The following is a 14046-nucleotide window of genomic DNA, read 5'->3' as shown; positions in this document are numbered from 1 at the left end:
GTTAGCATTGTCCTCCCGCTTTTGTATGTGAAACGATGTTGGTGGACTTTAACACTTTCTAGATACTTGTGTGTGTAAAATTTTCTGCTCGCAACTCTTTCCTTTTTAATGCTTTTCTTAATCTTTACAGGTCTAGGAAACCAGGAGGATTTGTTCCCACAACAATGGCAGCAAAATCATCACTCCTTAAAGTAATACTGCTAGGAGATGGTGGAGTTGGGAAGAGTTCCCTTATGAACAGATACGTCACCAACAAGTTCGATGCACAGCTGTTTCATACAATAGGTGTGGAATTCTTAAATAAAGAATTGGAAGTCGATGGACACTTTGTTACAATGCAAATATGGGACACAGCAGGTCAGGAACGGTTTAGGAGCTTGCGGACTCCTTTCTACAGAGGTTCTGACTGTTGTCTGCTAACCTTCAGTGTGGATGACTCTCAAAGCTTCCAAAACTTAAGCAACTGGAAGAAAGAATTCATTTATTATGCAGATGTCAAGGAGCCTGAAAGTTTTCCATTTGTAATACTGGGTAACAAAGTTGATATTGATGAAAGGCAAGTGTCTACAGAAGAAGCCCAAGACTGGTGCAGGAATAATGGCAACCATCCCTATTTTGAAACCAGTGCGAAAGATGCCACTAACGTTGCAGCAGCCTTTGAAGAAGCCGTTAGAAGAGTTCTAGCCTCTGAAGATAGATCAGATCACTTTATTCAAACAGATACAGTAAATCTTAATCGAAAACCAAAACCCAGTTCATCTTGTTGTTGACTTAAATTTTTTTTTTTTTTTTTTTTTTTTGCCAAATTACTTTTGACTAGCTTGCTGTATAAAAGGATGGGGAAGGTGTAGTAGATAAAATAACAAATGGGTTTCACTCTGATATTAAAATTGTAATATTCTGCTGCTTTCTTGGGGGAGCAAAAGAAAAAATTCCATTTGTGAGTGACCCATTATTGAACTAGTGACACTTTCTATTTAGGAAGGTGTCAAGTAAAAACATTAATATAAGAATGTAATTTGCCAAGTTTATTCAAATGATAAATACTTTGAATATAATTAAAACTTGAAAGTTCTGGAAGCACTACTTTGGAGAAACTGTTCTGGAATTCAGGCACAAAGATACTTTTATATGTGTATATTTTTATGAAATCAGCATTCCATTTTTGTTTCACTAGAAGTCAGTTTCTTAACAATGCTAGATATTAAACTTCAGTCTCACTACATTCCTTTTGCTGTGAGTGGTACTTCATCTCTAATGTGTTTAGAATAAGTTAATATAAATTACCTTCAGGTCTTCTCTAATTGCCTAACGTTGCTATAATTTGTGTAGGTTTTTTAAGTAGGAAATAGATTTCCTACATATTGAATGTCTATTTTCCTTTCATTTGCTATTCTAATGCTGTACTAATTTTTCCAGCAGTTTAATGCAAGATACTGCTGATGTTTAAAGTTAATACGCGTCTTTGCCTTAAGTCCCATTCTAGCATGTTTCTGACAATAAGGTAAAAAAAAAAAATCTAACTGATGTGTAACCATTTTTAGTTATGAAAAAGATACGCTTTATTGAGTCAGCTTTAATAGCACTTGAAGGGATCCTCTGTGACAGATTTGTAAGAGAACTTTTAGTATACAGCCTTAAAAGTTCCAAACATCTTGTTCCTGTTAACCTGAGCTATGAATGTGTTTACCAGTAATCTCTGCACTGTGAAACTAAGGATTGGCAATACGTAGAGAACTCAGGAAGCTCTTGACTTACAGTAGATTGTGACAGCTTTCAGCCCTAATACAAGGAAATAGCTACAGCTAGTGTTTGAACTGAATTAAATTCTTATTTAATTTGCTATTTTAGGATATGGACTTACACATTCAAGACAATGTCTTTTACATTACTGTACTTCTTACACGACAACGAACAGAAGCAAATTCTGTATTTAATGGACAGTCTTTCTGCAATAATGCAGATGAAACCACAGAAGGTGTATTTGAGGCTCTCTGTTGCAGTTAAATGGTAGAATACTCGTGTGAGGAGTTGTTGAATGTTGGCTCTCAGAGTACCCACTGTCCTTGTAATAGCAAACTTGATAGCGCACTGTTGCTTCAATGCGTAATCTGGCTGCTAACAGGCATGCACGTACACACATTGCGGACTTCAAAAGGAAGTCTGAGGCCCATAGGACAGGCCATGTTATTCACTGAACTACACAGACTCTGCTTTCTGTACAGCAACTTTCTTGTTCCAGTAGAAAAGCCTTTCTTGAGAGTACAGTAACAGCGAGAGTTTTCTCTTAACCTACCGGTTCAGTCTGTACCAGGTGTAATTATTTGGAAGTAAAGCTTGCAAAACAAACCCTTCTTGTCGCTCTTAATACACTTTTCTGAATGTATTGTATTTTTGCTTGAACCCGTCCAGGACAACTTTACTCCATAGATCTGCTGCTCCTGCTTCAAAGTCACATCTTTTTACCTTTTGCACATTCCTAAGTATAATTCATTCTTACAGTCCTGCATATGCAGCAACAGAACTGTGTTTTAAGCTTCAGTCACCTAACAGCTAAATATGGGTTGAGCTGCTACTTATGTTTAATTTCTGGGCAATGAATGAAAAGATCTGTGAAGAAAATCTTAGCTAAATTCCTCTTATGATTAAGCTGAGGGAGCAAAAAGCTTTAAAAATGAAGATTGGGGGCTACGAAGCTACTAAACTAGTGAGGTGAAATAGTTGTAAAACTACTACCTTACTACTCCAAGGTTCCTTTAATGCTTGTTTTAGCAGAGGTTAAGGTTGAAACTAAACAGGAGATGAAGTTGCCAGGACGAGAATACTATAGATATGATTCCAGTAGGACTGCTGAAAGGAAACAATTAAGGATGAGAAGCATTGTGGTCTGTCTTGTGTGTAAGCCTCCACCTGTGTTTTCCCATCTGCCCCCTTTCCATGTAACATTATGGTTACCAAGCCTCCACCTGAGAAGTAGGTTTAATAAAGTTAAATAAACCTTAATACAACAGAAGTGTATTACTTGTGCCCTGGGAGCTGCGGTACCACAACTATATGCTAATCGCAAAAGTGGCTAGTAAAGATAACGGGGGGGTTACATGCTACAGTAAATAAGACAGTATAGGAATTACATTGAGGTCAGGATTTGGTCTCAGAGGGAGACTGTCATGTACTTGAAAGAAGCAAAAGTCCTATGACAAGCAGATGTAGATGATGATAGGTTAAAAACCCCCGCCATAATGCTGTTCAATAACAAATGGGCATTTCCGTACTTTGTGGAAGCTGAGTGTCTCCCATTCAATATGGAGGTAAGGGAGGTACTTGGGCTTATGTGTCAGTTCACTGATTCATTTCAAGTACTGATGTGCCTTAAGTACTAGGGGGTCCTGTTAGCAATATTTACAGTTCTGTAGAGTGACAGAGCATACTATGTAATATGTATGCAAAGTTCCAGATGTCCTTTAAAACGAGGAACAAAAAATACTGTCATGGCAAATCAGCAGGATCAATGAAAGCTGTGCATGTTAGAACAGACAGCAAAATGGGAAAGGGCAGAAGAAAGGAGCTAGGACAGCTCACCGCTTGTGTTCCAGCAAAGTACGTCATAGATGCTTAGTGTAAGACTGCTGCCAGAACCAGGCTGCTTGTTTTAACAGTTGCTCTGTTCCTCAGTCAGATCTTACTTTAAGTCATATGACAGGTGGCCTAAACAGTAACAGAACCTTGCAGAAAGTTGAGTCTAAGTTGCATTTCCCACCTAGATTTATTAAGGCTGGTTCATGTTTTTAGCTTGTGCTAATGTTCTCATTTCCTTATGCTTCATTTTTGTAGCATCTAGGGTAATTCCAGTCCCTTTAACTCATAAACTTTGTTGCCTTTATTTCATAATACAGCTATCTGCTGCCTTCTTACACCGCAACAGATTTCATTTGATGAGTTAGGACAAAATTCTCCCTTCCCTGTGGCCAGTAACAGACTGTTTTCATAAAGCCTAGATGGACTGGTAAGACTGCATTTCCCATTTACAATTCCTATATTCAGAAGAGGCAAGATGTATGGGGGGTACAGGAACAGGCACCATTTGGCTGTCTGCCTGCAGAGATCAGGCCAGAGATAAAATGCTTTCATTTTACCTAACCTCGTACTGTGTACTGGCAGAAAAGAATGCAGTTATCAAAAAACCCAGTTTCTAAAAGTGGAAACTCGGCACCAGTCCTTCATCTTTGTCAAACCTTTTCTTACTGCCACGTATATGATTATTTAACATAAGTATTTCATCAGTGAATCTTAACTGTTCGTATTTTTCCAGCTACGATGCTACTGAGGAGGAAGCAGAAAACAGGATAACAGTGCCAACTTAATGGCTCCTTATCATATGAACGAGAACGCTTTACCTCAACTGTGTTTCTGTTGCTTTCATGTATATAGTAAAAAACCCTCCAAACAGTTGATTTATGTAAGATCACATGACATTATCAAAATGCTGTACGGTGTGGTTTTTATGAAGTAATTCTGCAAAGACAAGTATTCCTCTCTTCATTTGCTACCCTACCAGTAAAGGGAGCCTTACTGTGATCATGTAGTTTTCTCCAAAATCATTTCAAGTATACTCAACAGGCATCCATATTGCATCATTCCACATTTTATTTACGGTAAATATTGCAACTTTTATATCATGTTCTTTTACTCATGGACTATTTTACAGTGACAGTTTAGCAGTAAGTGTAAATTACAAAGAAATAATGACTGAGAAGACATTTAAAGCACATACACATGCGGTCCCTTCAATTACACAGACGATGCAAAATGTACTTCCTAGAACAGCATGCCACTTCCTTTGAAAGTTACTTTTCAGACATTAAAAAAAAATGGCCAAGATAGCTTATACAGATTTGCTGCAAAAGGAAACAGACCACTTAAAAGATTGTGAAACCAACCAAAATCTTGGGTACATATATGCCAAATGACCTAGTTAAAAATTACTGGTTTGGAATGATGGTAAGTAAGTTTTGCAAAAGGGTCCCCAACCACATTTTACAATGGAATAGTAGCCACACAGGGCAAATAATGCCTCTCTGAAACCTCAACAAATAGACTTTCATAATTCAAAGATCCTACTCTGAATACATTTCAAAAAGAAAATTTTAGCATTTGCAGAGATAATGGAAAGAAGTGGGCTTAAACATGTACTTTTAGTTTAGTTTCTCCACGTGTGAATTAGAGCTGAAGTCAGGGCACACATAGCTGTTCAGGTTTACTTTAATCATTGGTTTCATTGATGCAACACTGCAGCTAAACACGTATTGCACTGAACATCTGGTAAATTTGAAATTTTAAGCTTTAAAACAAAGTGTTTTTTTTCTCAAAACTTCTTGAAATACTGAAGACAGAGCTTTGCTGATATATCCTCTTTTCTTGTTATTGAGCACTTTATAATACATACATTACATATTACAATATAAATATAGACCTGATTTAATACCACAAAGAGTAAGGTTAGTCTGGTTAGTCTGCTAAGTTCTCCAGCGAAGGACTGTATGTAGAAAAGTTCCTAACAAAATCAACCACTTTTAGGCTCAACAGTCAAGAATTCCCTTTTGCTCATATTATCACATGAGTAAGAGATATCTTTTGCATTTAGATGCAATTTCCTCCCACCCTGTATATGAGGCTTACATTTTGCATATGCATTGACACCCACATGTTTCAGTTTGTACCAATTAAGCCCCTGACATTTTTAAACTTGGTTTTCATAGCACATAAAAGGAAACTTCTTCAGATACATGTTTTAACCAGAGAAGCTTGGTTGGTCTTATCTGTATGGGGGGGGGGGAAAAAAAGCTTCTCCAGCATCCAATTTGTCTATCTTCAGAAGATGAATATCAAACGTGCCGAGAACCAAACAGAAGAACTACAGTTTAAATAATCAGGAGAGTATTACAAAAGTACTCATTCAGGAAATGTATTTATTCAGCTTAAAAGGTGTTTCTTCCCAAGGAATTGTACTTTCCTTTCAAAGGCACTGGATCGAATAGGAGAATTGAGTTCATAAAATGGATTCATTGCAAACTGAGAAAAGAAGAAAAACTTATTAATAAGCATAATGTCCAGCACTGGGAAAAGTTACTTCAAATGGTAACTGATTAGCTGTCAGCCTATTTAGTACCACTTAAGAGCACGGAGCTCCTAAGCAGTCACTTGCTTTCCAGGCCCTTACATTCTCCCCATATACACGCACAGCCATCCCTTCGTACCAGCTCCTCAGAACAAATCCGTCACGACACTGGTGGAAATTTCCGTTTTGGAAATCAGCATCATCTGATTCCCCGCAGGAGGCTGAGGTGGCCATCTCCCAGTTTGTGCTCGCCATTGCCCCATCTAGTGGCAGTACCACCAGGCCGTGAGAGCACGGGCTACTTGTTCTGAGCACCCAGCGCTTCCACTGGCCTCCGGCAGAAAGGGCCCTTGGCTTTCATTATCACCGTTAGTGACACAAGATTGCCCAAAGTCACTGGACTTAAAGTGAAAATCAATTCTGAAATACCACAGTTGATAATAATTTATAAAAATCTATTCTGTTAATGGAAAATACGGCCTTTATGTCACAGGTTATCAACTCTGGCTAATGTGGACAGCATAGGTACATCTCCACTCAGAGAGGCCCCCAGGAGAAAGCAGGCTAATACAGGCAAGCCTGAGCATGTACAGCAGAACACACTTAAAAGTGAGACCATAAGAAGTGAGTTCTTACCTTTATATACAAGTCATATACATCATTAAAGAAGTTCTTAATTCCATCTTCTTGCCTTATATCATGAAGCATTATAAATCTCATATGTAAAGCAATTAAGGAAAATTTAGCTTTTACAAAGAAGAGATATTTAACATATCTTGAGATAAGCATCTACACCTAATTCTGCCTATACTTAAAATGTCTAGCTGTACATGAAATAGCAGTGACTCTATACGAGGAAGCATTTAAAGAAGTAACTGAAGCAGTGAAATTTAGAGAGTGTTACCTTTATGTTTAAAAATTACTCTATTTAGAAATAATCACCTCTCTATTCAAGGTTATTCTTTTTAAAGCCATACAATTAACACGGACGACACTCTCAGCACCTTTGCCATATACCCCTGAAGTTAAAATGCCATTCGATGTTACTTGCTGTGTATACAAAACATTTCACAACACACACTTCTATGACTCTCTGTACAGTCAAGATCAAGCCCTGACGCTGCATTTCAAAATGGTGTAATGGACACCAAGCATGTTTATCACTGTGTCTCCTCTCCAGCACTATCAAACAGATGGGAACAGAGAATCGTATAAGCTTGCCCAGACCCTCTCATATTATTTCCCTCTCATTCCTCTTTCCTCTACTCCATGTGAGCTTCACATTTCATTAGGCTATTTCAACTCCTCCAAAAGGAAAAATCCACCTTTCCAGTTGGTCCCAGTTTTAAACAACTGCTGTGCCTCCCAACTTACTTCATCCTAAAGCTGGTGACTCTCTAACAATAATAGTGGTGAACAGCCAGAGAAATCTGCTCCAAACTCCTTTTATCTAGCTGGTCCCTTTCTGGCAAAAGGCTTGTCCCATATAAATGTAAGGAAAGAGAAGAGGGAAGGATATGGCCAGCTGTGACAAAAGCAGAAACAAACCATTCATTAAACTTGTCCACAGTCTTCAGGTACATGTTGTTAGAAAGCCACATGTTCTCATCTACTAGGTCAAGTGCAGCGTGGGCAATGAACTGGTTGAGATGGCGATGATCATCCTAATGCATTTCCAGAAGACAAAGGCTTAGTAATTCAGTGAAAGGAGTGAAATATAAACAATAATTCAGTGAAATGAAATATAAACAATAATTTGCTCAAGTTGTTAAACAACTAGTGCTCAAGTTACATAAAGTTATATATACACCCTTCTTTTCTGCCACATATGTGCCATCCTGTAATTAAATGAAAGTAGTATATATTGTCACGATACTTGGTTTCAAGGGAGAAAAACAGTCATAATAAAAAGGTCATCACAAAAACAGTCTTGAGAGCAGCAGAACCAATATAGTCTATATTTATACCTCAGGAATGAATTCAAGCATGAATCCTTTTGTTTACCAAATGGGTAATCTCCCACTGCAAACTTATTCCACAACAGAGGCCCTGATAAAAGTTTTTGGTTTTTTTTTTTTTTTTTTTTGCTTTCTAATCACCTGTTCTTGTAACATTTACAGCAATTTAGCATTTTTTGACCATAACATCTCTGTCAAATTTGGCAGCAATTGAACAATAGGTTACAACATATAAAAGTTGGGGGACTGATAGGGAAAGCAGAAAGACAGAGAGGACAGATATACTGGTAACATTATCACCTAACGATTCTGGGTTTTTTAGGTTATTTGCCTAGAAACATAGGATTGTTTTCTTATTTTGGGGGTTTTCTTTTTCCCAAGAGCCTAGTGCAGAAAAACATCCTGTAACTAGTATTAAATATATGCTTGCAGATGTAAATTGCACCTCTTCCTATAAAAAAATACAAATGGCCTTCATAATAGTGATCACAGTATTAGGCCCTAACACTACAAGAGTTGCACAGGCAAAGAGCCATTTACTTTGTACACGAACTAAAACACCGGAGGACATCTGCCAAGAAGAAACACAAGACTAAACCATACTGTAAGCTTCTATTAGACTGGAAACACAGGTAGCCTCGCACTGTTTCTCATAATATGGGGACACTATTAATGCCACTCTCACACCTCTCAGTGCACTATGTTTTTCCCCCAAATCAAGTTTGGCTCAGGGCATTAACAGCTTTGTAAATTCTATTAAATCATATTGAGGAAGAGACTAAGTAGTGAAGTTTAAGGGGCAAAAGCTTGTGCTGATTTACCACATACATTATGCAAATCACTTATTTCAGGCAGCTGTGCATCTGCACTGAATTCACTCTTAAATGGCATGTCTCAGAAACAGAAGTGATAGTTGCCAAAACATATCAGTATCAACTAGTTCTCCTTCAGTGCACATCAAGTTTAGATTCTCTCTTAGGAGAAAATTTAGTACTTCAACCTCAGTCAGACAAGAAGCTTACCTGAGCCATTATTTCCATTAGCAGAACACAGAAAACGAATTTTTCCACTATCTGACGCATCTTCACACTCACTAAGTTTAGTCCAACTAGCCTTATTTACAATCTTTTATGGGACACTAGTTCAAAATACAGGTGACACCATGCTGTTCAAATTAGTGACAGCATATACTTCCATTTTTGGACGCCCTCACATATCCACACACTTTTATTCTGAAGTCTATTTTTTCTTTGATGTACTATCACAATGGATAGATTTGTTTCTTTCACACTAGAAACACTACTTATTGAGTAGTCTTACCTTTCTCATATTTTCAAACTGGTATTTATCAATACAAGTTTTATACCTTACTTAAAAGCAAGTATGACTAAAGATTATTAAAAATTAAGATTTTTATAGCATAAAAATAAAGGACTGAATAGAGCTTTCAAATTTATGTTTCTTACTTTACCTTATTACTGTATACAAATGCCTTAGAGAATGACAGTAAGTAGCATTAAATAACAAACCATTATTATAAAACCTCTACATACTAAGAGCAATGACCAAAGCATGACTAGCATATATATTTTTCACCATAAGCATCAGATATTTAAGGAAACCATGTTTTATGAAGAATTAGTATGATCTGGCAAAGAAAATTTTAAAAGATTCAAGAACTCCAGAGTTCTACTCATTACGATAAAGTTTCTGTAAAAAAACCCAGAAAACAGTGCATACTAATAACACTTTTAACAACATGCTGGTCACGTTTCTAATACACTGTAAAATTATCAAAAAATGCACCATAATTACATCATAGGAGTATGATGGGGAAAAAAAAAACACACCTTGGATTCTACTTTTCCAGGAGGTAGGAATTCCATTTCAAATATGGGATTATCATGATGACCAACTATCACAAAGTAGAAACTTCCAGACATTCTTCAATATAGTGCTCCTTAGAAAAAAAAAAAAAAATAGACGTGCTTTACTGATGAGTCTATACACAAACTCTTCATCCATCTGAAAGTGCTCCTAGACATACTTCAAATTTCCTGTAGAATAAACACTTTCTTAGGTATGCAAATTTATATTTTAAAAAGTGGAAAAAAAACCCTTAGAAAGTGGAAAATATCCTGGAAGTGAATCTAGTTACTACTACCTAAAAACTCTTGCTCTACAACTGCCTGATGCTTTAACCCCTGACAGCCTGGACAGCGAGGATCCCATGAAGTAACGCGGTGTACCAGCCTCCGAACAATCTCCTCATCTGCCTCTCCCCGGGGGCCCTATAAACAGGCAGTAGAAAGGGGAAGGACGGCAGATGGCAGGCACCGTTCTCCCTCGCACACAGCGACCGTGGGACAGTCCCACGGCTCGGCCCCGGGGACTCCAGAGTTACCCGAGGGGAGCGAACCACTCCGCCGCGCCCCAGCCCCCTCAGGCCCGCCCGGGCTCCCGGCGGCTCCTCTGTGCACGGACGGGGCTGCCGCCCCCAGGGGAAGGGCTGGGCACCACAGGGGCTGCCCGCGGAACAGGCGGGGGAGGGAGGCAAGGAAGGAGGGAGGGAGGGAGGGAGGGAGAAGGACGGGGTCTAGGCCCACAGGGGCCCGCCCCGGGCCCGCCGCCTCACCCTGCGACACCAGCTCTCCAACGGCTCCCAACGGCTCCCAACGGCCGCCCGGAAGCGCTCAGCTCTGCCCGCCCCAGCATCCGGCGCCGCCGTGACGCCTCAGCGCCCGCCGGGAGCCGCGCACGGAGCTGTAGCCTCGCAGCGGCGCTTCCTGCGCCCGCTCCCGGAGCCTGGCGGCGCGCGCTGCTGCCTGCGGGGACCGGCCGCCGCGGCGCAGGCAGGAACCGGGGGCCGGGGCGCTGCGGCCAGGCGCGGTCTCGGGACGGGGCCTGCCGCCCTCCCTGTGGGTACGCGGAGGCTGCGTGAGGGGGAGGCTGGAGCAGCTCGGGCACTCGCCGTCTCGCTGGCCGTGGATCGAGCTGGGAGTCAATAATGTCCTTTTTTGTGTGTTTGGTTTTTGTTTTGTTTTTCCCTGGTATTGCAGGACAGAATGGCTTCGGTTGAAAGGGAGACGCTGTCCCAAGATGAACTCCGGAAAAGGCTCTATCAGACCTTTAAGAACCGAGGGGTACTGGACACACTTAAGGTGTGTTTTATTTTCAGCAGGTGCTACCGGTGATCGCTGTACTACTTAAAGCAGTGAAAGTCATGCCAAGTAAATGTTTCCCATGATCCCCAAACATATTATTTTTGCCATAGCCTAAATCGTATTAGGCTTTTTTTTTTTTTTTTTTTTTGTCTTGTCAGATATGAGTTTCTTCCTAAACAGAAGTACTTTTCCTTGTGGATTAATCTGAGAGTCTTTTTCCGGAAGGTTAAAGGCCTGTAGCTGGTCTTTGAAAATTTTCATGCTTGAGAAAAAAGTCAAGCAGGGAAGAGGGGGAATAAGTGAGAATACAGAATCTCTTAGGTCACAGAGTCTGTTTATTACCTACTCTAAGTAAGCACACTATATGAATTACCCTCCTGAAATATTCCAGTTCTGTTTTAAAACTACTTGAGCTGGTTTTTCCCTGTCTGCTCATTCAGGAAAATGTCTTATAGTAGGGTTGTGTTCAAGAGTGAAACTTTGTTCTGATTTGTAGCCTGGGTTTGTTTACGGTTGCTCTGGTCCCTTTTCTTGTGCTGAAAGCATCCTTCAGTTTAAGTAGCTCTTACTCCTCTTGCTGATTTATAGGCAGCAGTCGTACCTTTTCTTCAGCATTCTGTTCTACAATGCTAAGCAAGTCAAGGTGTAGCACTCTTATTGCTGGTTACCCCAGTGGTCCTCTGCATCACTTTGAAGTCTTTCCTCCTTTTTTTAAAGGAAGTAGATGATGACTGTTGTGAGCTTTGCAGGCAAAGTTTAGAATGGTGTTAATTCTTCCCTGGTTTTGTGGCAATGTCTGTGAAAGGCTGCATATGTTTCTTTTTGAGACATGTTACATTTGTAGTGCTAGTCATTATTTGATTGACACATCCACATCTTGCTTTTTCCAAACAATAAATGAACAATAAATCCCTTGCGTTATAGCAGAAATTTGTATCAGGCCTTAAATGCTGAAGCGTATTTCATGTAGTTTCAGTTTTGTTAGTCTTTAAACATAATCTGATTGCGTTTTTTTATGATGTCTTGATCTTTCTGTACTTCTATACACATCTTTATGTCACTAGCGAATTTTTTTTAGCTCCTGCTTTTTATGTCAAGTTTGTTTAAAAAAAAAAAAAAAGTCAAGATCTGTATTTTAAGAATACCATTGATAATCTTATGGCCAAGAATTCCCTGTTCAGGACAACTTGTTTCTCCCTCAGTGATTTTTATACCAAACTTTCAGTGCTCAAACCATTTCTTGTCTTGTTTGACTTAACTAATAGTCTGTCAGGTGGCATGCTGTTTAAGTCCGTTTTCCTGCTTCATTTTCATCTAGAAGATTATACATCATATTAAAGATTTTGTAGCTTTTCTGAGCTGAAGAATTAATACCATTGGGTTTCTTATGGATTCTTAAGGATATCTTATGGATTACATCTTCTAATGAAAATACTTTCTCTTGGTCTTATCTGACTGCCTCTGTTAGTAAGAGGCGGAGTGGATCTGGGGTTACAGGTACGCTGAATGGCCAACACACGACAACCGATTTCTGCCTTCCTTTCCCATTGTAGGGATGGGGATTTAGTCCTGTGTTTTCCACCTGCACTTTGTCACCAGATGTGTAAGAGGTTGCTGGTCTCTGTTGTTTTTGAGGCAATGTCATCTCTGTCAAAGTTGGTTAAAACTGGACAAGTTCAGAAATTAGTAAGCAAAACAATTTTCAGTTGTCTTTGTTTCTGTTGTCAGCCTAATTTCTGTAGAAAGCCACACTAAAATATCAGGCTAGTCTGATGATCTAGCCTTGTTAAGTTTTGGTATTTCATCCCATTTTTGATAACATGCTACTTCTTTAATTAACTTTGTCACTGTTGCATACCTGCTGTTAAAAGCTGAAAACGCTATTTGTGTCATGATCTTTTAGTACGCTATGAACAATTTGTATAATTACATAATGAAAATTATTATTTTTTCCTTTTACAGGAGGGAGATGTTCTGATTTTAGGTTACTTTTTTTCTCTATTGTAACTCATAGAATGTGAAGAAATAATAAAAAATACAATTTAATTATTATTAGTGCTCTTTTTCTTCCCTACAAAATAATTTATATTAAAGACATTGAATTTCCTGTTTATTTTCCCGTCTGCTTTTGTGATGGCATCAGCAGCTTGTTGATATGAGACTCAGGACTAGAGAGTTTTCCAAGTACACCTGAAATTGAGGCAGTATCAGGTAGGCTTTATTTAAGCCAGAGAGAAGGGGAACAGGAAAGCAGTGATCTAAAAATGACACTGGGGATACCAGAGCAGAGTTTATCCGAGTTCTTGACTGAGAACAATACTTTGCAGTCCTACATTTGATGCATCTTGAGGGAAAGTTGAAGATCACTGTAGCTACCATTAGAGTGTTTTGAAGAAAGACACAGTGTCCCAAGCCGCCTTCTAAATTTTGCCAAAGTTAGCCTGCCCATTTCTGTTATATAGGTTGTAACAGAACATGCACAAGTAAAATGACACTCCCTGTGAATTTTGAAAAATAAAACGTCTCATTGAATAATGTGTAACCTGAGAATATAATGTCTTTTCTGTATCAGACACAGCTCCGAAACCAGCTAATCCATGAACTAATGCACCCAATTTTAAGTGGAGAACTTCAGCCACAGGCTGTTCCAAGTGATGACAGTTCGCTTTTGATCACAGCATCCAACAGTTTGGTGGCAGATCATCTACAGAGATGTGGCTATGAGTATTCACTTTCTGTTTTCTTTCCAGAAAGTGGATTAGAGAAGAAGAAGGTAAGTTCAGTAATTTACCTCTTCTAAGACTTCTAG

General features: G+C 39.2%; 3 protein-coding genes across 9 annotated transcripts in view; 2 read left to right on the top strand and 1 right to left on the bottom strand.

Annotated features, from left to right (window-relative positions):
• RAB9A (RAB9A, member RAS oncogene family) overlaps positions 1 to 5822 on the top strand; it is a 36258-nt gene extending 30436 nt beyond the window's left edge. For all 5 annotated transcript variants that reach the window (XM_075776202.1, XM_075776192.1, XM_075776209.1 and 2 more), the window contains exon 2: positions 131 to 5822. In XM_075776202.1, coding sequence (XP_075632317.1) covers positions 165 to 770 — 606 coding nt within the window. In that variant the 5' untranslated portion in view covers positions 131 to 164 and the 3' untranslated portion in view covers positions 771 to 5822. The remainder of the gene's footprint in view (positions 1 to 130) is intronic.
• On the bottom strand, positions 4625 to 10778 carry TRAPPC2 (trafficking protein particle complex subunit 2). Of its 2 annotated transcripts, XM_075776276.1 has the most exons (5): positions 10709 to 10778; positions 9924 to 10033; positions 7635 to 7779; positions 6752 to 6837; positions 4625 to 6069 (listed from the first exon to the last, which is right to left on the bottom strand). In XM_075776276.1, the coding sequence occupies exons 2-5, from the start codon at positions 10014 to 10016 to the stop codon at positions 5971 to 5973; spliced, it is 423 nt and encodes a 140-aa protein (XP_075632391.1). In that variant the 5' UTR covers positions 10017 to 10033; positions 10709 to 10778; the 3' UTR covers positions 4625 to 5970. The 2 variants fall into 2 exon arrangements, with proteins under 2 accessions (XP_075632391.1, XP_075632384.1); XM_075776269.1 differs by lacking the exon at positions 10709 to 10778 and having other exon boundaries at positions 5394 to 6069; positions 6752 to 6838; positions 7636 to 7779.
• An 83-nt stretch (positions 10779 to 10861) lies between these two features.
• The window catches only part of OFD1 (OFD1 centriole and centriolar satellite protein), a 35663-nt gene continuing 32478 nt past the window's right edge, over positions 10862 to 14046 (top strand). The window contains exons 1-3 of one of the 2 annotated variants that reach the window (XM_075775871.1): positions 10862 to 10991; positions 11133 to 11234; positions 13810 to 14010. In XM_075775871.1, coding sequence (XP_075631986.1) covers positions 11139 to 11234; positions 13810 to 14010 — 297 coding nt within the window. In that variant the 5' untranslated portion in view covers positions 10862 to 10991; positions 11133 to 11138. Of the gene's footprint in view, positions 10996 to 11132; positions 11235 to 13809; positions 14011 to 14046 lie in introns of both variants that reach the window. The other variant, XM_075775878.1, reaches the window with a different exon arrangement.

This window comes from Balearica regulorum, chromosome 1 (genome assembly GCF_011004875.1).
Source record: "Balearica regulorum gibbericeps isolate bBalReg1 chromosome 1, bBalReg1.pri, whole genome shotgun sequence".
NCBI lineage: Eukaryota > Metazoa > Chordata > Aves > Gruiformes > Gruidae > Balearica > Balearica regulorum.
Note: the sequence above shows the minus strand (reverse complement) of the source record. Positions and strands in the feature narration are given on the sequence as shown.

Excerpts from the sequence above, each read along its gene's own strand:
- TRAPPC2 (XM_075776276.1), bottom strand. The coding sequence starts at position 10,016 with ATGTCTGGAAGTTTCTACTTTGTGATAGTTGGTCATCATGATAATCCC. Across the intron at positions 6,838-7,634 it reads TGCTTTTGTCACAGCTGGCC|ATATGAGATTTATAATGCTT; the intron begins ATATCCTTCCCT and ends TAATTGCTTTAC. Across the intron at positions 6,070-6,751 it reads TATATGACTTGTATATAAAG|TTTGCAATGAATCCATTTTA; the intron begins GTAAGAACTCAC and ends TTCTTTTCTCAG.